The 26,710-nt window shown below is 39.4% G+C and overlaps 1 protein-coding gene and 1 pseudogene across 1 annotated transcript in view; both read right to left on the bottom strand.

Annotated features, from left to right (window-relative positions):
• Tph2 (tryptophan hydroxylase 2) overlaps positions 1–26,710 on the bottom strand; it is a 113,472-nt gene that overhangs the window by 31,354 nt on the left and 55,408 nt on the right. The window contains exons 7-8 of the mRNA XM_004845027.3: positions 26,500–26,635; positions 7,967–8,093 (exon numbers count right to left, since the gene is read on the bottom strand). Coding sequence (XP_004845084.1) covers positions 7,967–8,093; positions 26,500–26,635 — 263 coding nt within the window. The remainder of the gene's footprint in view (positions 1–7,966; positions 8,094–26,499; positions 26,636–26,710) is intronic.
• Positions 740–4,190, bottom strand: LOC147823662 (melanoma-associated antigen 10-like; annotated as a pseudogene).

Raw genomic sequence — 26,710 nt, 5'->3', positions numbered from 1 at the left:
AGTAGACCAAAGAAGAATGAGCGCACATACATACAAAACAAAGCCAATGATATGGCTCTGATAAATGAGAAGATCCATTTTCAGTCCTTGAACAGATGAGTCCTTGAACTCCTCTCATACTGCACAAGTCCTACCTGATGGCATCCTATTAATACAGTTTTTAGGAAAAAGAACACAAACTATGGAAATGAGGCCGAAATACTATAGTGTGCCTTTTGAAAGACATACTTCATCATCGCCTAACAGGCCTACCTGTCTAAAATGTCCCTGCCTCTCCTGCCCCGGAAGAGTAGGCAACATCAGCATCATTGGCTCTTGTCAGCAATGCCAAATCCCAGGTCCCCTCCCAACTTGCTCTATTAGGATCTATATTTCAACAAGATCCTCAAGTTATTTTAAACACATTTTTAAAAATAAAATAAACACATTAGAGTTTGAAAAGCACTGATCTGGAGGATACAATCTTAATCCAACTTCCTATTAGGGCCCCAGATGCTATAAAGTTAAATGGTAAATTCTGCCACCTGCCTCACAAGCACAACGTTCCGAGTTTGATCCCCGGTGCCAAAAAAAAGTTAAATGGTGAAGATAAATTACAAATTACTTTTGTGCACTAGACAGGCAAATGATTTCTGCCTAGTAGAAATGGTAACCTTATCAGGGTTATGGTTACATAAACCATTTTGTACCTAAGTTCAGCAGTCTCTCCCTCGGTATGTACATATTCTTTTTTTTTCAGGTATGCAATAAATAAGTTTAATAGTATAGATCAACAGGGGAAAAGAAATAAGCAGCAGCCAATATTTGATTTTCATCCTTATCACTTTTTCTATCCCTCTAACTTGATGTAAACTTACAATTTTCAAGGAAATTCTTATCCCACTCCCATTTTATCATAAATAAATTGAATAGTTTTTCTGTTTGTATGATAAAACAGGAAAGACTGTTACATTTGAATGGAAAAGGCACTCCATTTGTGATCAATGTCACACAAAATCACATTCCCATCAGAAAACACAAATATCAATATCACAAAACTAAAAATACACAGGAGATCAATACCATTCAATAAACATTCAAGCTACTTCAGTCTCCCCCAAAAAGGACCAATACTTCAAAAAACCCTAAAGAAAACCTGTGTCCATTTCCAAGTAACCAAAGTAGAAGAGACAGTAAGATGCTATGCGTGCTATTTTACCCCTCCCCTGGCCTTCACTACTTAGAAAACTGCCTGCACTCCACAGAGACTGAAAATGGGCCTCATTTCTTCTCGGGGGAGAACATATTCACTGACACCTTTGGGCAATATCGCCTGTTTCTCAGGAACCCTGGCTCTATACCTAGTTCTGCTTCCAAAGCCTCTTCATATAGTTCTGGGTAAGACTTGGGATCTGTTCCATTAAGATGGGCCATATGAACTAGGAGTTTCATCTTGCTGGTTTCCATTAAGATGGGCCCTTGGACCCCACAGGAACTCATAGCGAGCAGGATCACTGTTAGGAATCTGCCAGTACATCAGGTACTCTTCCCATACCAAATCCTCAGTGATGAATTTCCAGGCTTCCTCAAAATGAATACGCTCAGACTGAGCTAATATGTCCCATCTTTTCACTTTTGCAGTTAGGTCCTCCTCACTGATACGTTTGCCCTCTATGAAGATTAGAGACAGGACGAATATAATGATGTCAAATTGAAGAATGATTCTTTCATCATCGCCATCTAGTATCCCACTGTATGTAAGACCCAAAATGGGGACTAGCTCACATGTATTGCCAGAGTAATTCACTTTCCGGATTTTAATGCCAAAGCCCAGATACACGGACTCACAGAGTTCCCAAAAGTTCAGAGGGAAGTTATTACAGTAATCATGGGGCAGAACATGCAGCATTTCTCTCATGGTGACCTGCTTCTTCTTTTGATACTTGTGGAGCAGAAATGACACCAACTTACATAACTTGGCATTTAGGAGCACATTTAGCAGGATGTGAGAGAAGTGTGCATCCTGCGAGGAGCTTGAACCCTCACAGGATTGACTCCTTTGACTGGAAGCCATGAGGACAGCAAGAACTTGTTGAGGATCAGAAGCCTTGGGTCTGTTAAATACTGGAGTCCTGCATTTACTAAATATATGTAGCTCTTTCTCCTGACTTCTGGTCACCTCCTGGAAGAAGTTCCTGACCACTGTGAGTTTTTCTACCTTCAGATCTCCAGTGCTGGAAAATAGAGGGCTGAGCAATAGCAATTCAGCTGCTCCAAGAATCCAAACCCAGATTTTGAAAAGTCACAACTGAGAATTCTCCACTGCACAGTGCAAGGCTAGCAACAGAGGCAGGAATGGGTTGTTTTCAGAGTCTCAACCTGGAATGTGGCCTTCTCTCTCATCCTCAGCCCAGTATGTATATATTCTTAATTCCTCAAATACTTCTTTGAACCAGATTTTACCATCCTACTTTTCCTTTGTTAATGAATTAATCTTTGACACACATTCAGGGTATGTATAAGAATCATGTTTGTAATTATTCAAAGATTGCATTCAAAACAAGTAACTTTTTAATTCCAATAAGATACTTATCTCTTCTGAACAATTTTCTGACATATTTTCTTTAAAAAATTCCACTGCCCAGGAAACAGTAATTGAGAATATACAATGTGATATAAAAATGCATCTGGCATGGGCTTGTCCCTCAAGTTTGGCATAGTATAATGTAAAAATCTCACTCCAAACACAAGGACTGGTAACAGAGAACTTGTATTCTCCTCCTTGAATTTGTATCCAAAGAATCTTTTAATTTTTGAATCTGAAAGTCTCTAAGTATAGTATATATTCTCCAGCTCTCCACAATTTCTAGTATTCTTTATTAACTTATATCAGGCTGTTTCCTATGTATTTACTGTTTATGTGGCAAATGAACAGCTGAAGTTTACAGCCCCAATGTACACACTAATCTACTAAATTCACTTTACCCATCAGTCCAATGGGAAATAGCTGGTCTCAAAATTTTAACACACTCTAAATATTCCTTATTGAAAATATTTTTGCATATCTATCATGCACAGACCTTGAGCAGCTAGGATGAGTATAAAAAACATACAGCTGCCAAAACCAGTGGCCTTATTCATCATCCACCAGAGGACAAATTATTTACATGCATAACAATGCGTGTGAAATACATTTTCCAAGCTTCATCATCAATTTCTTCAGATACAAACAAGTTTCATTTAAATGATTCTCAGGGCATAGCAACAACTGACCACATAAAACAGCAGATATAGCTTCATGTTCAAAACTGGCCATTATTAAAATGTCAAAATAAATACCATGCAGAAATATAACAAAGGGGTTCAGTGGTTACAGACAACATGGCCTGGTCCTTCTAAAAATCAGACCCAGAAGTCCAAAAGTGGCTGTGGACAAAACCAAATTTGGTAGTGCCAATTAGTCCTTGTAAAGGTTGCTTTCTTCCTTAGACAGATTTGTTGACAGTATATCATAGAAATTATTAAGTGTTTGCTTTCACTGGGCATGACTGTCTTTTTCATACGTGCTTAAATTCACTAAGCAAGGAAAAACAGGCACTGTGTAAGCAAAGTCATTAATAATATAAATCTCACCTAGAGTAAAAGAATAATACAGCCTGACTCATTGCTCTGCATAAAGAGTGGTTTCCGTGGTTTTTCCATTTGTCCTCTCTATGGATTTTTCTCCTTTAGCATATCTCATCTCTCATTTTCCTCTAGTAGTTCTTCAAGAAAGTTAATGCAAACAACTTTGAGGGAATCGACTAATAATGGTTCCATTTCTCATCTAGCCTAGCCAGCCAGCACTTGTTACCCCTGCCAGTAAGGCCTGAATTTAATCTCTTAATCTTTGCAAGTGAGTCACTAAATTTGCCTTCTAGCTTTATTGTATGGCTTGTTTGAGGGTCATTGATATGTATGTTATCCAACAGGGTATTTATTCCAGAGGTCACTTTGAAACTGACTGGTCGGAATCTAACTGTGTCTTCTTTCAAGACTATCTTCTAGTTTTCTACTCACTTTGTTTTGAACTGAGGAATGGGATGTGGTTGGAGAAGTCAATCGCATCTTTAATATCATGTCAGAAAAAGTCTCCCCAGCCTCATCACACTGTGAGTCTTTCCTCCTGCACACAACCTAGAAAATTCTTTCCAAATTTCTCTTAGGCCAAACACTACTCCAAGTAAGTGGCCAGTGTACAAAATTGAAAAGAATTGGAATTGAGAAAAACAAAGTCAGAGGGAATTTTGGGGCAGGTGGGGGGGGGGGGACTCAACATCAAGGCAAAATATCAAGAAAATATCAAGAAAAAAAAGCAATGAGTAAATCAGGTAAAACCAAGGAGAGGCAAATGCATGCTTAAATTCTCCACTGCTCTTAGAAGAGATCCAAAATCTCCTGCATTAAAGACATTTTCAAATTTACACTCTTTTTTTAACTGTCAAAGTCACTTCAAGATTGCAGGCAGGTTGGCTACCTTGGTGGTCAATTGGACCTCCCTCACCTGCCAGCAGTTATTTCCTCTACAGAGAAGACTATCACTTCTGGCTCCTGCCCTCAATTCTGCATTCCAGCCTCTGAACACAGAGCTCACACATACGCCAGAAAGATTGACATTAAATACACTTCTATACATCTTCTTATGTCCATGAATAAAACATGACACTGACTCTTGGTTTTCCTTTGTGTGTGTGTGTGTGTGTGTACTAGATTAAATTCCTTGAAGCAAGTAATACCTATTGCCCTTTTCTTGCTCCTACTTCATGGTGCCTAGAATTCTTTAGCCACATAATATCTTTTAACTTGGATTCCCTTTTGCAGAAAAGTAGATACATTCCAGGGAAAGAACAATGAAAGAAGAGGGTGGGAAAAAAAAGAAACAGAAACATCACAAATGACCTAATGACCTCTATCAGATGGAAATATTTCTAGCTGTTAGAGGTAGGGCAATCTGAGACCAGGGATACTGGAATGATGCTAAGAAATGTAAGTTCCTACCCAGGTGTGGTGGCACAGGCCTGTAATCCCACCTACTCAGAGGCGGAGGCAGAGGGATCTAGGCTACCTTGGGCACCTTGGTAAGACCCTGTCTTCAAATTTTTAAAAGTTAAAAGGAGAGGAGATGTAGTTCGTGGTGGAGGACTTGCCAAGAATGTTTGAGGACTTGGGTTCAAAACCCAGGACCAGAAAGGAAAGAAGAAACTGAGAGGATGTGGGGGAGGGTAAATTTCTAATAAGAAAACCTAACTCATCCTACAAGTTTGCTGGCCCTTGTAAAATAGATTTTGAGATAGAAGTATTAATTTGGTTTTGTTTCCCTAGCAAGTATAAAAGTAGATATAAAAAATAGTAATCCTCCAAAGACACCCATCCCATACCCGCCAGAGCCCATGAATATGAGGCTGATTAGCGGTATGGATCTTGAGATGAGGAGACTACCATGAATGAACCAGGTGGCCCCAATCCAATCACAAGAGCACTCAGAAGCAAAGAGTCTTTTCTAGCCATAGTCAGTTACAGAGATGTGACAAGAGAAGAAAACTCAAGAGAGATGCAACACTGCTGGCTTTAAAGATGGACTAAGGGAGACATGAGCCAAAGAATGCTGGCAATGTAGAAGCTGGAAAAAGCTAGGAGACAGATTCACCTCCCAGTCCCTCCAGAAAGGGATACATCCCTGCCAAACTATAGCTATGTCATATTGTCACTGAAGCTGGCCCTCTACTGCCCCTTTCCCTCCCCTCCACTTGGCTCACTTTATCTTATCCTTCAAGACTCACCAAAACCTTTCCTCTGAAAAGTCTTAAATTTTATCCATACAGACTCTAAATTTCTAAAGAGTGAGGAGGACCATGTTATATTATTAATATAGCTGGAATGATAGAATTAATCATTATCTGATGGAGTAGAAAAATAAAGGACAGTAAAACTGCTTTCTTATCACTGCTCTTATAAAGGGATGCAGGCATTCACTAGGATCTACCTTCAGTCGCATCCATTAACTTTACCTGATTCCTCTCCTTCTCCAGTTGGATGCGTATGTGTGGGTTTGCATGCACACATACATGCATGCCCAGTGAGCTCACACAGAGCCTGGAGGAGCTGCATCCCAGTCTGTGGCTATTCAGAGTCAGCCTGACCAAGAATATATTCATCCCTGACCAAGAGTACAACCTGTGGGGGGTCAGAGACTGAAACCAAAAGATTTTAAGGGAAATTTAAAAGACATAGAAGTTTCCAAACATGAAGTTTAAAGCCAGAGCTCAGTTGAGGGACTAAATAGGAGGACTCACAGTAATAGAATATGGCCCACATGACTCATATTTGATCAAGTCACAAAATGTATTACAGACTGCTCTCTCTCTCTCTCTCTCTCTTTCTGTCTCTTGTCACCTTCTGTGGAAGAAAAGCCAGAGGCTCAAGCAACTGAGGCCTCCTGCCAATAGCCGCACGAGTGAGCTGTACTGGAAGCAGACTCGGAAACTTTCAGACAGATGTGGGCCCTGCCAGCATCTTGACAGCAACTCATGAGAATCCCTGAGCCAGAGCCACTCAGCTCAGCTGCTCTCAAGTTCCCATAAACATTACAAAATAATAAATATATGTTGCTTGAAGCCACTAAGTTTTGGAATAACTTATAATACAATAATATGATAACCAATGCCCCAAGATACAATCCATTCAATAGAGATTGCAAATTGAAAGTCAAGATCCACATTCAGTCTACAAATATATTTTGTCTCATTATGCTGTTTTCTTTAATAAGCCAAAATTTTTAAATCATTAAATTTCAATCAGAGATCTAAATTGTCAGTCTCTCTCAAAACTTCAGAAAATCTGGCAACACAAAGCCCTGCATCCGTTATGGTACCCACCAGTAGGACGGTCCCCTAGTTCCCTGATGTCCTCACTACCCTTTCTCCATACCCAGGCTAACACCAAGGGTCACTGAAAGTGTTTGTACTGGTCTGTTTCTCTTTTAGGAGAGAAATATTTCATAATTCCCAATCTCTATTAAAGTAAGAAACAATATATACTGACAAGGCTTTCAGGAAATCTAGGAGAAAACATTTCTTGGTGTGAGTAAAGAATATTCCTCCATATCTAATATGACATTGGTGTGTATTTATGCCATATACAGTCAGTCTAAGATCCCCCTTTTCTTCCCCTGGTAGTTTTGCTCATTAGGGAATTCTTTGGTCCTTGTAGGTACATAAGGTTCCTAAACCTCTTTCTTTGTCTGAGTTCTTTGAAATGTGGCCAAGTTAAGGCATATGAGCCTCTAGATCTAGCTCTTCAACATCTTAAAGTTAGCACCCGACATCATACCTTTCTTTTTGTACTTGATTATTTCTTCTGAGAAGAACCTTGGTGGTATGGTTCATTGAATGTTTCCAGTTTTGTACTTAGAATAATTATTAAAACTGAGTTTTTTACTATTGAGTCATAGTGTATCTGACCACAACCATATGAACTAAGCAAAGAGATAATCCCAGGTACAATTCCTATTCTGTCTTAAATACATATCTTTTCCTATTACTAATATTTCTGTGGGATTCAGCAAGCTACAGCACATAGGCCAAATATGGCCCACCACCAGCTTTTGTAAATAAAGTTTTATTGGATCACAGCCATGTTTATTCATTATCTTTGTCTGTGGCTACTTTTGTACCACAGTAGCTGAGCTGAGTAATTGTGACAGACACTATATGACTCACAAACCTAAAATTCTTACTATGTAGCTCTTATATCTAGTTGACTCCTGAAAGAAAAGGATAAAATACAAATATACCGGTGGGCAATAAAACCAAAAGTTCACTATGCTTCCAAAGAACAGCTTTAGGTAAAAATCATGCTCTCACCAGAATATCTGTCTATATTCCATAGCTAATGTCTCCAAAGCACTCTTCACCTTACAAATGGGCATACAAGTCGAAAGTTAACTCACCGTGGCAAGTTTCTGAACATCTTCATCTGATGCTCCCAGAGATGCCAGACCTATCTCTTGTGAAAACTGAGCAAACTTAGGATCAGCAAGTAGTGGAACGTGCCCCAAGAGTTCATGGCATGTGTCTCTGACAAGAAAAAACATCACAAAGACATGTTATACAAGAAGCTTTAGACTACCACTGGTATAACAAGACTGGAAATCCTAAATACATCTTTGTTCCTATAATTAATTACTGTTAATCATACTTAAACACCTCTAGAACACAGATGCTCCTTCCAGTCAATGACAGCTTAAGTTATATAATATAAGCTATGTAATACTACTATTTTCAAGGGCTTACTATATGCTAAGCACATTGTATTTTATTATATACATTATATCTTTTTATCCTAAAGACAACCTTAGAAAATCATAATAATTTAGTGCACGATCCTACAGATCAGGATGAGCAAACTACAACAACAGTCCAAATCTGACCCACTGCTGGTTTTTGTAAATAAAGTTTTCTTGGAATACAATCATGCTTTGGCATTTTTTTGACAATTGCAGAGTTGATTAGTTGTGACTGAGATCACACGATCTGCAAACCCTAAAATAATTACTACCTGGCCCTAATGGAAAGAGTTTGCTGATTCTTGCTATTGATAGTGTTAAATTAAACTTAGGCCTCAGGAGATCTACACACTTGAGTCTTTGTAACAATCTGCAACCCAACTTGGTACATACACTAACTGAAAATTTAACTCCAATATATATCCTGTAACAAATAGCTGAATCTTAGTCCATGCAGCATCAGTCATCACAGGTGGCCAACTGAAGCAAATAAGACAAAATAGTGTAACCAGTCAAACTGTCCCTACAGGTCATTTCCATTTTCTGCTCATGCTGTACTGTGTTGCAGCCTTGCAGGTTTTTGACCTGCTGTGGGGCTAAGGCTTGTCACATTCAAGTCACAAATAAAAACAAATCATTCTTATTTTTGTCTTTTGACAATAGTGATGAAATCAAACTGAGATTCAGTTTTTCAGGATTTTTAATCCCTTGCCTTTAATCCTTAAATTGTGCTGCATTCCCCATCATGCTTTGCAAGGCACCAGGAAACAGCAGAGAAATGCAGTCATCACCAGAGTGGCTTTTCCATGGAGAGCTTGTCTGCTGTAATATGAGCAACTCCTGTGTGAGAGCACCTTGGAAGACTCTCTTAGTTCTCTGCTCTGGTATCTGAACTAGATAGTAACCAAAGCTTGGAACCAATCTCTTTTGCCTGAGCTTCCAGTTGGAGCTAGATAAGAGGGCAAAAGACAGATAAGAGTCACAACCAAACAAGGCAGATGACTTTCTGAGTCATTGCCATGAATAATGAACTGTTCCCAGATTCCAAACTACATTGGAATGAATTCCCCTGTGGGTCTCTGGGCATGGATCTAGATGCAGCAATATTGTGTTTTCCTGACCAAAAAAAAAAAAAAATTAGTTAAGCAGGTAGTAATTGAAAGATGTTTCTGCAACTCCAGACATACTTAGCTACCTCATCTTTGACAAAGGAGCCAAACACCCTCACTGGAGGAAAGATAGCCTCTTTAATAAATGGTGTTGGAAAAACTGGTTTTCAACTTGCCAAAGATCAAAACTAGACCCCTATCTTTCACCGTGCACTAAACTAAAACCAAAGTGGATTAAAGATCTAAATATTAAAAAAGAAACACTAAACTTGCTGGAAGATAAGTTAATTAGAAGACAATTGGCATAGGAAAAACCTTTATGAACAAATCCTCAGTAGCACGGGAACTAGCACAAACAATCAACAACTGGGATATCATCTTATTAAAAAGCTTCTGTACTGCAAGAGAAACCACCAACAGAACTAAGAGACAACCTACAATGTGGGAAAAAATTTTTACCAGCTGTTCTTCAGACAAAGGTCTACTATCTAGAATATATAAAGAACTCAAAAAAAATCAGACCCCCCCAGATATAAACACCCAATTCAAAAATGGGCAACTGAAATGAACAGACATTTCTCAGACAAAGAAGTAAAAGCAGCAAAGAAACATATAAAAAAGTGTTCCACATCACTGGTCATTCAAGAGATGCAGATGAAAACAACACTGAGATTTCACCTCACCCCATTAATAATGGCTGCTATCAAAAAATCAATCAATAACAAATGCTGGCCAGGTTGTGGGGAGAAAGGAACCCTTCTTCATTGTTGGTGGGAGTGCAGACTGGTGCAACCACTGTGGAAATCAATATCGAGATACCTCAAACAACTAGGATTAGAAGTCCCATTTGACCCAGCTATTCCTCTTCTGGGTATCTTCCCAAAAGAATTAAAAGAATCATACCACAGTGATATATGCTCACCCATGTTTGTAGCAGCACAGTTTGTAATAGCTAAAACTTGGAAACACCCCAACTGCCCATCAACTGGAGACTGGATAAAGAAGATGTGGGGTTTTTTATAAAATGGAGTACTACTCAGCCATAAAGAATGAAAAACTAGAGACATTTCTAGCTAAGTGGATGCACATTGAGGCCATACTCTTAAGTGAAATAAATAGAACACACATGTGTAAATCCCAAATAATTTCTCTGGTGTGAAAAATTAAAAGTGTAAATAAGGATCAAAATGTATAATTGATATTATGGAATAAGAAGAAAAGGTCTAAAGGAGTAGGGGAAGTGGAAGAGGTAGAGGAAAGAAAAGAAGGGAAAAGAAAAAATATGAGAAAAGGAAAAAAATGGAACCAAAGTTATTGTAAATAGGGAAGGGAGGAGGGGGTGAAGGGAGGGCAGAGGAATGGGGAAAAAATAAGAACCAAGATGCATCCTGTAAAGGTACAAGATCCCAATGATGAATGTAACTTTATTGTATACCTAAAATGTACCAATAAACTTAATGATAAAAAAGATGTTTCTGATTTCATCTGTGATCCCCTGAAGTATATCACTTCAAATAGATGCTGTGATACTAGTGCCAAGTGCCACCACCATTATTACAAGGATAAAACACATTGGATGGTCATAGAAGTGAAGCAAGTGAATGGCAATACAAACCATGAGATTTGATGCCCACATTAAATAGATGACTTCACTCAATCAAAAAATCTTGTTTCCACAATTCAAACTACATTCCCAACACTGATCAGATACTCCATAGACATATCAAGTTGAAAGAGAGAATAAATGAGCCAAATGAGAATAAATGGGCAGGACATTGAAAGAAACTCCAAATTCATCCTCTTATAACTATGTGCCAGTGACCTCATTGTTTTCCACATAAACTGAATTTGTAGTAAAGAATACATGGAGGTTATTCTCCAATCACATTAAGACAGAATCAAACTCAGTGGATTTTTAAAATTAAGAAGTATTTAAATATTATCCAAGCCCCTTGTTTTATCTAAGATGAAATGAGAAACAAAGAGACAGAAAAATGAAAAGAAAGAATATACTGAGCTATTATACACTGGGTAGAGTACTAAATGTTTCCCCATCTCAGTAATTTAATCTTCACTGAAAGGAAAGCTTTATAATAACAATTTGACCAATGGGGAATCTAAATTTAAGTAAATTTAAGAATCTTTTCCAAGGTCCCACTTTTAGTAAGAGACAGAGACAAGATTTGAAATCAAATTCTTCTGTCTCCAGAACTGTGCTCTTTCTCTATTGTTTCTCTGCCTCTGTTGTCTTAATTTGTGGATAAGGCATAAATAAGAAGAGGCTCAGCACTGAGGCTATAGAGACAGAGCTTAAGTAAGTTGGTTAGCACAAGAAAAAATTCATAGTCAGTATGCCCTAAGCCTCTTTACCTGCTACTCAGTAGTTCTCAACCCTCCAAATCCTTTGAGGAGCATTTTCTAAAAAGCAAATTACTAAATCCCACCTAAGACCAATTCAACCAGGCTCCCTGAAATTGACCAGTGTCTTTTATGCTCTCCAGTTGATAATAAGAAATAGCCAGTCTTGAGACCCTGTCCATAATAAATGACACTGAGAGCTCTTCTAGCTGGCATTAAGCAATTAGTATTGTATATAAAACAAAAGCTGAGTGCAATTATGCAATTTTGAGCTAAGTTTAATTCCATTAAAATTGCATTATGGTACTGGAGATAATGAAAGGTGATGACTGAAAGACAAATAGGTAACTACCTTGGTTACTTTCTCATTGCTGGGACAAAATACCTGACACCAACAAGTTAAAGGAAGAAAGGTATATTTTAGCTCAAAGTTTGTAGAGGTTTCAGTCCATAGTCTGGCTGGCTCCAGGGCAGAAGGGCATGGCAGAGGAAAAACAGTTCTTGGCATTGCAGGTAGGAAGCAGCGAGCCTTCCTTCTTTTTTCTTTAAATCCCATCCAGGCTATTAGCCTATTGGTTGATGCCACCCACACATAGGATGGGTTTTCCCCCTTTAGTAAATCCATCATCAACATCCAGAACTATGCTAAACCCATCAGTGGTATAATCCAGTATCACACACCCATGACCAGTATCACATACCCATGATCTAGTCATCCCCCAAAAGCCAAGCCCATGAGCACATGAGGCTTTCAGGAGACATCTGGATATAAGCCATAACAGTAACTAACTACTCTTAAATATGGATGCACTCAATTCAGTTATAAGTCTAATACATATATGCTGAGATAGGACCCTGTAAACACCCTTGGGGTCAATTTTTTTGAAAAGTCATGAGCCTATACAGATGCTGGAATTAAGATCAAGTACATCACCATGGAAAAATCTGAATACCTCCACCAAAAGCCCGTGTTGTAAATACTAAAGCACCCCTACAGATCTGGGGAGACACGGCAAGAGTAATTCCAAATTAAACAAGATGTCAAACTCCAGGGAAATATTGAAAATGGTATAGCTCATAGTATAAATAAACAAGATAAGCAAAAACTAAGTGAATGTTTTCTATGGGCCAGTAACTGTGCAAGGTGTTTCATAATGTAAGGAGAGAATAGAGTAAGTCATGACTACCATAGTGCTCCATTCACAGGACTAGTGGTCCTAGTGCAATACTAGATTTACTTTTGAGCTTGCTAAATACTTTTTAAAACCTGATGCAGAAAATAGTCTTTTATATCCCTAGGAACTAACAGAGTCCAAAATCTTATTGGTAAAAGATAAAGTAAAAAGCTGGCAGTTATAAAGGAAAAAATACTAGAGGTCCAAAGATATTAAGGAGTCAGTTCTCGGTGGTAGAAAAGTAACTATCACTTAGAGATTAAATTGCATTGTCAGAAACCTATAATTCACCTGAAAACTTAAGAACCCTAACAGCACGATGATGACAATGTAATCCAACTACACATAGGATAAAAGAAATAATGAATTTTGAAGAAAAAAACACATAATAAAACAGAATCAGTTATATTGTTTCATTAAAAATGAGAGCCTGAAACAAGTTGTCTAACAGAAGTATTAATGGAACATTAGGGATACTCTTTCCTCTGTTTTCAGTAGAAATGATTGTGCTGTATTTCATGAGTCTGTGCTCTCTTTTCTTCTCTATCTCCAGGCAGAGACCCTGAGAAAGAGCTATCCCCTAGATTCCTAACAAAAGATGTAGCATGTACAGTAACCACATTTTCCATGGGGCCAAGGCTTTAAATTCCTGTATTTCAAGACCAGGAACAAGGTTACTATCTTTTATGCCTTTGGTGGAATGATGTTATTCTCTACCCCTCTATCTTTGGCTAAAACACAAGTAGACAAAGGAAACTATGGTGTCCAGAAACATGTTAACCAAAGAGCAAAGGAAGACTTTTAGCATTATTAATAAAAATGATTCATTAACTTTGAAAAGTTTACATTTTTCTTTAGTTTCTTTGAGACTGAAGGACATAGCAGCTGAGTTCACCACCACTTTGCAGGGGTGAGAAGTTCCAGGTTAAGAGGAGTCTAGGGGAGAATGCAAACTACAAAATTGTCTGTCCAACCTTTGTGCCAATTAACATCTGTTAAACTGAAGTTATGTTACTTCACACTGTTTTACACAGTGCAAATGCTACTGCTGCTGTGTCCTGCATGTCAAGTAGTTCAACACCCCTGTGTTGGTTACGTTATTCCCAGCTGGACCCCTGAGTATCTTATTATGAACAGATTTCCAATGTGAGTCTACAACTATTTCCTTATCTCACCAGATCTCTCTTTAAAGATTCAATTATTTGGTCATAATTGCACCTGTCACCACATGCTGCCTCCAATCTCTACATCAGCAAACTCTTCTCTTTTTTAACTCCTATCACTTTGATGCATTTTCGCCTGAATAATGCTTTTCAGATCCCTTTTCACAAAAGCTCTCTGTTCACTAGAAACGTAGGACCTTTCAAAACTATTAACACTGTAAAACATCATGTCTCTTTAAAAAAAAAAAAAAAAGCTACAGCTGTTATCAGACACTAGACTTTTGCTGCTCTAAATTGGAATCTTCTCTGATAAGCCCTGTTAGGAAGATTCTAAAGCCCACTCAGATAGGCACACAAAGAGACCCGGGCAAAATGTCTCTAGGGAATTCTTAAATCATTCTAAGAAAGTTGCGATCATTTTGCTGCAGGGAAATAAGGGTCCTGGTTGTTAAGTTCAAATTCAAAATGAGTCTGGCATTTTTCTCCTCTTATCAGCTTTCAAAGCTGACTCCTCAAGCTCTGTAAGGAACAACTCCTTTTTATTTTTGCTGTAAATTAAAGCCTTTAAGAAGCAGTGAGTGAGCATCCAACATTTGCTTCCCATTCCAAATCAGTGCATCTGTCTTTTAAAACATTTTTCTATAGGTTTTGTTTGTGCTGCATGACAGAAGCCAACACTTTATCTGAATCATGAAGCAAAGGAAAGGAAGATGAGTGGGAGTGGTGGAAAGTCTGCATTTGAAGAAAGAATGAGCTGGGAGCCAAAATAGGGTATTTCTTCAGCTTGCACATAACATCTGGTGGGAAAATGGGAATAATCCAGGATACACACCAGGATGCACAGGAAGCATCACCTGACTTGGTATGTTTTCACTGCACTAAGAAGGTAACAGGAATTATTTGGGTATTAAGGCAACTTCTCCTCAGTGCTTGCTTTGGAGCCACATACAGAGTTTCTTTAGTTCAGATTTCAAATAACATAGTGTAAAATCTGACCCAGATGGGATTTTCAACAGCTCTTACAATCACTCCCCTTACATCCCTATTTCAGGACAGATAAACACACACGTGACCCTCTTTTTATGAACAGAGCATGTGCATGGTGCCCTGGAGGAGATCTTTGTTTCCCTCCATAGAAATCGTAGAAAGTCCACCAATGTTTCTCTTCACTGCAGTTCTTTTGAGACTGGAATATATAATTATCTTTCTAAAAATTCGGTTCCAGGAAGATTCATTGTGTGCCTAATTAGGAACCAACGATTAAAAGTAAAAAAGGCAATAACTTTAGAATAACTCCTAGCAAAATTTACCTTATGATTTCATAAAAGGACAAACAGCAAATACAAACTTTCCTGATCCAACAAAAGAAATAGCTTCCCGCTCTTACAAGGACAACAAAAATGACTGCAATGGAAATTCTGTTGATATTTCACTAGTTACCTACCATTTCTGAAACATTTCTTATCTCTTGAAGACATAAGAGATATGCAACTTTCCCTCCCCAATTTCACTAAAATAAGGCAGCAACAAAATATAATTATTAAAGCCATGTACCCTGGAGTGCTATGGTGTAGTTCAGTGGTAGGATGCTTGCCTAGCACATGCAAGGGCCTGGGTTCAATCCTCAGCATGAGAGAAACAGAGAGAAGAGAGAGAAGCATATTTTCTGAAGTCAGACCTAGCTTCATTTCCCACATTCCTGCGCAGGCAAATGATTTAGAACAGCACTGTCATATAGGATATTCTGTATCTCTACTCTCCAATACAATAAGCACTTGATAGGGGTATCTGAGGACCACTTGAAATAGGGCTAATTCTACTGTAAAAATGAATATATAGCTTTTTTTAACTTTGCTTAATAAATGTAATATTTGTTACTAGACTGGATAGCACAAACAGCATTTGCTCCTCTGTAAAATGGAGGTTGTAAGGGTTCCTGTCTTTTGACATTCTTTAATGGCATAATAAGGCAATGAATTTAAAACATGAGCTTCTGTAGCAAGGTATTATTATTCTCATTACATTGAACTGTATTTAGACCTAAGTTTATTGTACTTGACAAAGTTTTGCCCTGGTAGCAGGTGTTTTATCATAAGAAGGCAGTAAACTTCTTCAAGGTCATGTCATGTTCATCTTTGGGAAAAGCCTGGCACATGACACCCAGTGGCTGCTTTTTGAACTCAGCTGAATAGAGCAGGTGTTGATAGGGCTCTATTGCTCCAAATAGAGGTGCATTCAAATGAAACCCAATCATAGTTTTCCTAATTTCCAGTGTCACATAAGGGCTTTGGACCAGATCATGATTTTGCCATTTTCTAGTTGTGCAACCTTGGGGAAATTACCTGATTTCTTTGAACCTTAGAATTGCCATCTGTAAAATGGCGAGAGACCTGCATACCTCACAGAGATGGGGAGAATAGTGTTAGACAAACAGAACATTCATGAAAACGTCAGAGCATTTCTCTTTCTCTCCTGTGGTGGCTTCTGCAGCTGTCCTGGGCATGGCTATCATCCTCCAAATAGTAGTGAAGAGGCATGGGCAGTGATTACCTCTTTTTTGCCTAAAATTCAATCATTTTGAATTTCTTTTTCTGAATCTGCAATTTAAAAATGCAAATATTCCTGAAAAATTGCTCCCTGGTCATCTCAGCCTTCCACACCTGAAAGTACATAATGAACTTCTCCCTGACTACAGAGAGCTGAGGAAATATGAATTTTGATTTGGGTCCCCATGCTTCTGAATGTTAACTTTGAATTATTGGCACAAGAAAGACAAAGCTGGGGGTGGAGCAGGCAGGGAATGGAAGGAATCAGCTAAAAAATGATAAAAGAAAAGAAAAAGAAAAACCATCTGAAGCTTCAACCTAAGACACGACAGACAGCCTCAGAAATAGGGCTCCAGCAGGCACTTAGGCAGAAATTTGGTTTCACAATGTACAGGTTTTAAATAATGTATAGAATTTTTTTTAATAGAATGCATACTGTTAGAGTGCTTGGAGCTCTTGAGACAACAGGCTCTGTAAAAAGTCTTAGGGGTTATTTTTGCTTTTAGGCACTTCACAAAAACAAGACACAATATTATGATTGAAAACTTGGGGAGTCCAGGTCTAGGAAAGTGGCTTTGTAACTAAGGATGTGCTGGAATTTTATGAGGCACATCAGCCTCCACAGGAATTTAAAGAGGTGCTGAGGGAGAGTAGACCTATTTTGTATTTATATCAAGCCTCTTTTCTCTCTGAAGATCAAAGCATTATTTCATCATCCCTCACACAGGGAGGTTAAATGGCTTGCCAGTGTCACACTGAGAACTAATGGTAGGTCCTGGAATCCCAGGCATGTGATGTCTCAGGTCCTTCTGTCGAGGACTGTACAGAGCAGTCTCCTATCTGCATTACTGTGCCCTAGTGAGGCCCCGTCCCCTTTTTTCTTGTGACACAAGAGATACCTCCCCCTGATAAATGAGGCAGGCTAGGCCCAGAGGGATCAAAAGAGGGGACTGTGGTTGGGTGAAAGACTGAATAGGACAGCACAGCATCAGCCCATCCATTGGGCACATCGGGTATTCAATGTATTCTGGATTCTTGCAGAGTAAGACCACCAAATAAAAGTGTCATCTTCAAATCTCACAAGAACTTTATAATTAAAACATCAAGCAAAAAAGCTATTTAACTTTGGTGTACATGCAAATTTAGAGTTTTAGTGTTTAGTGTTAACCTAAAATAGGAGTTAGCCTACAAATCCTGGCTCCTCTTCTTACCAGCTGTGTTACCTCGGGCAAATTACTTAACCTCTCCACACCTCATTTCCTCTAGCATAAACTCAGAATAGTAACAGTAAAAAAATCAGGGAGTTATTGTGAGCATTAACTGAGTTCAACTATATAAAACACTTAAAATAGTGCCCAGCAATCTTAATGACAAACATGCACTGCATATAGCACATATGTACATGTTTGTTATTAACCAGAAAAGTGTTATAGCTGCTACCCCTGTGGTAGTGGTTGTTGAAATTACGTATTCTGAAGGGTGGAAGAGATGACAAAATTTTCAGGTGTAGCCCAAACCAAACTTCTCATGAGGGAGATGGCTACTGAGGTGGGTGTGTGAGCTCTGGGTTAAAAAGCAGAAAAGGAGGCCAGATGGAATCAGCTTTCTGAGTACACACCATTTTCTGAGAATCGCTGGTAATAATGCTGCTCCACAGTCCTGAACAGCAAGAATGATAATAGCACTGTGGAGGAAGCCAGTTGGCTGAGCAGGCTTGGCACCAACCTTGCATGTCCTCCGGGAAAGAGCAAGTTTAAGCTAAATAGCATTCACAGGGGTGAAGGTTAAGCTGTGGGAGATTCTGATTTATCTTCCCAGCTCTGCAGTGAGACTATGCCTAGACTTGACTTCAGGAAGGCCGACATTAAAAGCACCTATGATGGCCAAGGTTTAAGTCAGACAAATTTGCACACCTAGAATCTCTCAGATGGGAGCAAGGAGAGGAAGAAAGTCAGGAAAAGCAAGGAGATCATATTTTTTCTCTCATTGCAGACCTAGTGAGAAGCATCTGTTCAATCAGACAGCAGCAGACAACCTTTCTTACAAATGGGAAAGCCCGTGTCTTTACCTGCTGATGTTATTACTTAACAAACAGGGATTAATGTCTGAGCACCAAGATAAGGAAATAAATGACATCCTCTGTCAGTTTTAGAGAGGATTCTCTTCTAATGAGCAAGTGCTAAGCGTAAAATTCATTCACTTTACTTAAAAACAGATGAAAAATATTGTTGGAAATAACTCACCTTTATTTTTCTTATAAAATTGAAACACGGTGGTAATTATTAAAAACATCACCTGACTGCAAAACCTGTTCTAAATTTTAACACGATTATATTTAAAAATAACATTAATTGCCCCTAAACTGTTCAGCTGTGACAAAAAAGGATTTCCTTAATGCAAATGCATTTAGTTGTATTATGGCAATAAACATTGCAGTATTAATCAGTAGTGCTGTGAATTATTTCCTGATGGTGAAAGTTCATCTTGGGTTGGAAAAGTGGCACAACTACAGCAGAAGATTTGACCCACTGGTGCGTGCTGAATGATGAGTCATCTCAATGCAGCCTTGAACCTAGAGGTCCTTAATTTGATGAGTTTACACTGTGTTGTATCAAGTACATTTTTGTTACTAGTTTGTTAAGCACAACATCTGAAACATAAAATAGAATGAATGAGTATTTTCAAATGTTTTCATTATAACATGTTTCTAAAAAAAAGAAATTTCCAGTGCAAAATTGCTTTGTTGCTTTGGCAATATCTCTTCTGGAAACACAGATACTGTACTGGCTTGATCTCAAAGAATGACAGCAAAGGGTGTACTTTTATAATTTAAATTCCTGGTTACTTTTGCCAGGAGAATATGCATTTATTAAACTGCATTTCTTATTAAAGAACTCTGCATTTCTAAGGTATCACTGGACATAGGGACCACAGGTATAATTTCAAACCACACTCACAAGCAAATGTGCAAATGCAAGTGGAGTTAGCAAGTACTCAACATCTTTGCACAAAACACATCAGAGGATGCTATAAGAACTGCAGAGAATACAGACCACATTTCCCCTCCAGGAAGGAAGTACCCAGTAAAGAAAAGTCAAATGAATTAAAATAGAGCTCAAAGGAGTAGGATATATACAACACTGGAATATCCAAAGCTCTCCCTGAGAACCAGAAGTCTGATATCAGAGACCAAAGGCTAAGGCATTGATACAAGGGAATGAGGAAAAGATTCTTCCCACCAACTTGCTTCTATTTCCTGGATGCCCAAGAATTCCCTGAACTGAACCTACCCTTGAATCTATCTTCATCCCACAAAAATATCTCTAGAGACAAATTCAGAACTATTTCTATCTCTCTGGTCCTCTCTTCTGCCTAAGCAAGGAGCATCACCAACTCCAGACATTGCCTAGTTGCCAACCTCATAGAATTTATTTGGAGGGGGGCGGGGTGTTCTCTTTTGAGACAATGTCTCACTATGTAGTGCAGGCTGGCCTTGAACTCCCTATGTAGCACAGACTAGCCTGGAACTCACGGCAATCCTCCAGCCTCAGCTCCCTAAGTGCTGGGACTATAGGCGTGCACCACCATGCCCAGTCATAATTTCTTCTTCTTAATGTAATATTTAAAGTAGTTCAGCCGGGGATTGAGCTCAGTGGTTCCACTGCCTGCCTCACAACCTCAAGGTCCTGAGTTCAATCCCCAGTACCAAAAATATATAAATAAACAAATACATAAATAGTAGTTCAGATGTAATTTTGAAAATGACAGGGTGAATTATTTTTTAAGGCAGGGCCAAGATCTTTTCTTCCTTTTAGGTATGACTGTATTTAGAGTAAGCTAGTCAAAGAGGGAAGAAATGCACTCTTTTGATTTTTTGTAGCACTATATGAAGTACAGGCAGGTGTCTTTCTTTCTCTTACTCTCCCTTTTTCTCTCTTTTTAATAAGGGCACAATGAAGATAAACTTCACATTCTTTTTATATTACCTTCTTGAGTTCACAGTAAGTACCATTTTATTCCTAAGACTATCTTTAACCCAAAAGCAAAATAAATGAGCATAATAGGTATGATTTGAAGAGAATGATATTCTGGTCCAAGTGAGTTAAATTCTTAGTTTTCATTGTGTCCAAAATTCTAGCATTATAGATTTGCCTGCAGACACTGGCCATGTAAAAAGAAAATGCCTTATTCTTGGAGGGTGCCCAGGATCAGCCCCTGAAATCAAATAAAGCTGCTGGATGAGTGGAGGAAAATCTTCAATACAGGGCTGCAGCCACTCCAAAAGGGCTCCACTGCCGCAGGACTTTACAGAGGCCTGCAGCATCTACTCCCTCACATACCTCAGGCTGCTTTGGGACTCTGAGCGAATCTCAAGTCTGGCACCTGCTCATGGCACAGCCACCCCTGGTTTTGGCCCACTCCCGACTCAGTTCCTCCTCTATGTACCAGGTCCAGAGATCCACTCCACAATCAGTCTGAATCCCCTTGCTCCTGTATTATTATTGCCTTTAACCACTGTCCTTGAGTTCAATACAGTCTTATGAAGGAGAATGTCACATCAATAATTAACTGGCGGGGCCGGGGATTTAGCTCAGTGGTTCTGCCACCTGCCTCACAAGTGGAAGGATCCAAGTTCAATCCCTGGTACCAAAAAAATAAATAAATAATAATAATAATAATAATAATAATTAATAATATAATAATTAACTGTCAATGTTGTCAGGGCTATCATAGAAGTTAAGCAAAGTGCCACAGGAACAACTAACTGCCTGGAAAAGTTTTCACAGAGATGGTTGCAACTGAGCTGAATCTTAGAGAATTCAAAAGATTTCACCAGTCTTCCCAGGCACAATGAACCATCTACACACAGGGATGGAGACATGAGCCAGGAAGCTCGGGGGGATGGGAGGAAGTCCACTGTGGCTGGAGCAGAGGGTGTCAAAGGGGCCAGGAAAACAATATGGTCGGATGGATAGGGTTTTGTTTCTCCAACAGAAATTAAACAAAGGAATGATATGTTCAAGTATGTGTTTTGAAAAGGAAACAAAGTCTAGATTGCTTCTAGAAGGAAATCATTGGCAGAATGACTGGCAATGTGAACGTGGCAGGTTAGATTTTCTATTTTCTAACAGTGATTCTTAACCCCTCCCAGGGCAAATCTTTGGTTGTTGCAACTGACAGTGGGAGGAGGTGTGTTCCAGGGTACTCTAGAGGCCAAGGATGCTGCTAAATATCCTACAATGCACAGGTCAGTCCTCCATAACAAAGAATTGTCTTACCCGGGCTGGGGATTTAGCTCAGTGGTTCTGGCGCCTGCCTCAAAAGCACAAGGTCCCAAGTTCATCCCCGGTACCAAAAAAAACAAACAAAAACAAAAAAAAAGAATTGTCTCACCCAAAATGTCAGTGGAACCAAGGATAAGAAACTGTTCTAAAAGAGGATGAGGTGGCCAGAGGGCACAACATGGCACAGCCCACAATGGACTTTACCCAGAGAAACAAAGAGCAGATCAGTAAGATTGTAGGACTTCTCAATTTTTGTTCTCCCCTTACACAAATGCTGGGTGACAATCATGTGCCTGTGAGACTTAATACTATGCATCCTTCCCCCCTTCCAATGAGTGTGAGAGGGAAGATCTTATTGGAGTAACCTTGAATTTGACACAGTTGATATTTTGTAAAGGAAATCATTTGTAAACATCAATACTTGATTAGTCACAACACTGCTTGAGATCATCGCTGATCAAAGCATGAAGCTAGGCAACACTGAAGCGCAGAATCACTGCCTCAGGCACTGTTCCAAGGGCGAAAGCACCATAGCATCTCCCTCCTAGCAGACCAGTGATCTTCAACCTAGGCATAAACATAGGAAAAGCAAGTCCTCCCACCAGGAAAACCAGGAGTCACCAATTTTCCAGGACACTGATTTGCTAGGACTTTCACTACTGTCCTCTAGACTAAAAAACTTTCCCCCAGGGCACCAATCCAATCTGCCATCACTTTTTAAATTCAAGTCCCACTATTTGGCCATGTTAGGGGACCCAGAGTCTTGAAAATACAAAATAAAAAATCAAGCCAAAGACATGCTTAAAACCCAAAGTGTGTTGAAAACTGTAATAGCAAAATACATTCTATCTAGAAGAAAAAAGGAAAATAAAATCCTTTTTTTCAGATAATGTCATTTTGGTGCTTTCATTTCTATTTGTACCTGGATCTTCATGGCTCACCTTTGTCTCATTAATGCTGCCTCTACTACCACAGTTCAGTAATTGAGGGCAGTTATGTGAAAGTACAGTATAAGAACCAAACACAGTAGCCAAGTTGAACTTCATAAATTGGGGAATCTGCCCTCTTGTTGGTTTCCAATTGAGAAAATGGATTCATTACAAAGACAATGTCTGTGAAAGTGCTTGGGTAGGAAGCAGCACTTCCAGTATTGTGCCCATAGATTCAAACTATGTGGCCGAGAAGGAACATAGGATTCTGTAATAGACAACAATCAAAGGGATCTCTACAAAGAATTTCGTATGCATAGCATACTTCTGAAAGGATGCAATAAAAACTAGTACCAATTGTGGCCTCTGGAGAGGATGAACCAAGTGTCAAGAGAACAAAGGAAGAAAAAGAACCCGCTGTTCACAGTATATCCTATAGTGTCCTTTGAATTCTGAATCATGTGCATGCATTAATTGTTAATAAAATAATTTTTTAAAGATGAATGTTATAAAACTCATAAAAAATAATGTTTCTATACTCTGACTTAGTTTATCTCCTTTTGTCTTATATGGTCATGGACTCCTGAGTTATTTTTTTTAAACTCAATTCTATTGTTGGAGCTTTGAATTCACTTTGAACTCCCAACCTGTGTTTCCAACTACCAAGGGCTTTCTCATTTGCAGGTCCAACCCAGGGATACCTCCAAGACAATGTGCTCCAAACCCAAGTCCTCCTCTTCTCTCCTTCCTTCCTACCCCCTTCCTTCCAAGCCTGACCCTTTTCCAATATTCACAATCATTATTAGAAATAACTACCTATTCATCTTTCCCATAAAAACTTCAGTGTTGCCTTAGGGATCCTCCCTCTCTGGATCCCTATTATAGTCACCAAATATTGCTAATTCATCTCTATTGGGTTAAGAGACCACCAAATAAAAGCACTCTTGTATTATCCCACTGACCTTTCTACCACAATGCCTTATAAACTACAATCCTTTACTGCAATGTGAGCTCCCTGACTAGATTTCCATCTCAATCATTCACACTTCTGCAGCCCTGACCCCAAGTCATCTTTCTCAAATACAGTTACCTGAGCATACTTCAGAACCTTGGATAGCTCCCTATTGCCAACAAAATGAAGTCTCTAAGACCTAGTCTGACAAATGATCATTTATAATGTGCCCTGAAGATACTTTTCATCCTTATCACGTAAACTGTACCCTAACCACTGTGGTCTATCAAGCCTTGCTTGCCGATGCCTTCTGCATGCCTCCATAACTCTGCACTTCTGGTTTGCCTAACTAGGAAAGCCTTCCCTTCCCTCCCACCAGGCCTTATCCTAAAAGGAAATTTCTGTTCATCCTTCCAGACCTCCACTCAGATTATACCTTCATTGAAAAGCTTTTTGGGCTTGTTCTTTCTTCTGCACTCCTTAACATTTTGTACACATCTGATGATAATCCTAACCACAGTCTTTCTCTTTCTTCATTATTTATGTTTCCATCTCCCCTGCCAGAATGAGAGCTGCTTAAAAAAATTTTTTAAGCTACTATATTTTATTCATCTTTAAACATACTGCATCTCCTTGCTAACACTGCACATAAATATTGCTGAATGAATTGGCTGAAAGTACTTTGGTAAAATGTAACACATTATCCCAAAATTTTATAGACCTATGTGGCTAAAATCTCATTTCTTTGCCCTCTCTCTCTGCATACCTACTGGCATGCTATCACAGGTCTCAGGAGGGCCAGTTATTCAAAGAGAACTAACAAAGTGCCTGCTATTTGTAAACAGGGCCATTTGCAAACCCTCTGGGCTGGATTTAGAGATTGCTTTTCTAACTCTGACAATGCTCCTTTGAGCACTCACTCCACTCTAGAAGCATTTCTTTCCCAAATGTCTTGAGTCCTATAAGTAACCTTTGTTTACCCTGCAAACACTTTCAGGGAAGCTGAATAGAGCTGAAAAATGAAGTAGTGACCCTGCAGGGACCCACCTGGCCAGTGACTCATGGCAGTCTAAAGGTAGAGAGGGGCTTCTGAGACTCGGTTCTAATCCCTGCCTACTTCTGCAACCATCAGCTACTTAACTGCTTGAACCTCAAAGGGCTCTCTGCTCCCAGTGAAGACCCTGGCAGCCCATTAATCACAAGCTTATTCAAGTAAAACAGCATCATAAACAAAGTGATAACCTGAGTGGCTTGAAGAATAGTGGGCAACAAATTAGATAGGGTGGCACTCATTTGAATGGAGGTGAAGAGGGCAGAGAACCCATGACAGCTTCCAGCCTTAGGGTCTTTGTTTTCACTGTTCTCTTAGCTTAGAATCCTCCACCCTGAAATATTCACATCCCAGTCTCTAATCAAATGTCACATCCCTGGGGGCTATCCTGACAGACCCAATCTAAAAAGGCAACATGCATGTCTCTCCATCTCCTCCCCCTGCTCTATTTGTCTTCCAAGACCCTACTGGCACTTCATATAGCACTTACACTTGACCATTTATCTGCTTAAATACTGACCACAATCTCCCACATTCATCTAGGTGAGCAGGGGTGTTTTCTGCTGTCTCATTACCAAACAATCCAAGCACATAAATGCTTGTTATGTTTTTTTTTTTAAAAAGCATACAAAGAAGTAAAATTCAGGGTATTTGACATTTGGAGACTGTACAATCCCATGTGTGAGAGGCCAAATGATTAACACACAGGAGTTCTCAGCTTACCCTCTGCTGTCCACCCATGATACAGCAGTATGACAGCACCTTCTAGTTCCTCTGCCCACTCTTTGCTCTTCCTTTGTCCAGGAGACAATGGGTAAAAGCCACAAATGAGGATTCTTTCAAGAAAATATGACACAAACTTCATAGCTATTTGGAGGTAATGGGGAGGAGTAGAGGAGTGTTCAAGAAACTAAAATGGCAAAAGCCTGGTGGGGTGACACACATCTGTAATCCCAGCACTCAGGAGGCTGAGGCCATGAGTTCAAAGCCAGCCTTGGCTACATAATGAATTCATGGTCAATGAGACCTATAGAGTATGACCCTGTCTCAAAAAAATAAACAAAAAGAGAAACTAAGATGGCAGAAAGAGTGTGGCAAAGAGTTCTGTGTAGCGGCCGGGGATTTAGCTCAGTGGTGCCACCGCCTGCCTCGCAAGGGCAAGGTCCCAAATTCAATCCCCAGTACCAAAATAAAAAAACAGTTCTGTGTTTGGGGGTGATAAATTTAAAAAATTAAAGGAGAGAGGGTTTAGTAATGATTTGCTATGGTGTTACATGAACTCTTAGACCTGGGGGCCACCTAATGAGAGACCCAAGTGTCCTAGCTGTGTGTCAATCTCTACTTTACCTCTTTGTGCCTACCCTTCCTCAATTGGAATGGAGATCTGGTGAAGCAGAAGGTTCAATGTTGGAATAAAGTTAGAGCAATGAGCCAGAGCGAGAATATCAGAGGCCCCACATGCTCCACTGAGGAGTTTGATCCTTTGACTGTGGTGACTCTCCCTGGCTAGGGAGATGAAATTACTCTGCAGGAAAAAGAGGGTCTAAGTCACGTTCAAGTGGAATAAGCACTGACCGCTTTACAGATTGGTAGGCTCCATGCAGCATACCTTTGAGTGTAGATACTCACGGTTCTGGGGTGTAGAGGGGGTCTGAGCCATGTCGGACATACTGAGTACAGTGGAACACTCTGTAGGCCAGTCCTGCCAGAAAGTCCCTCGGGCTCAGGTAGCCAGCCACTGGCCGCACCATGAAACCAGAGCGCTCTAAAGAGACAACAGAAAAAGCTAACTAAGTAGTAATCTGATGAGAACTGAGGGCCTACATAGGGACCCCTACTA

This window comes from Heterocephalus glaber, unplaced genomic scaffold (assembly GCF_053883595.1).
Source record: "Heterocephalus glaber isolate CG9 unplaced genomic scaffold, H.glaber_assembly_v1.0 deba00001571, whole genome shotgun sequence".
In the NCBI taxonomy this organism is placed as follows: domain Eukaryota; kingdom Metazoa; phylum Chordata; class Mammalia; order Rodentia; family Bathyergidae; genus Heterocephalus; species Heterocephalus glaber.
The sequence above is the reverse complement of the archived record's forward strand: the minus strand, read 5'-3'. Positions and strand labels throughout refer to the sequence as shown.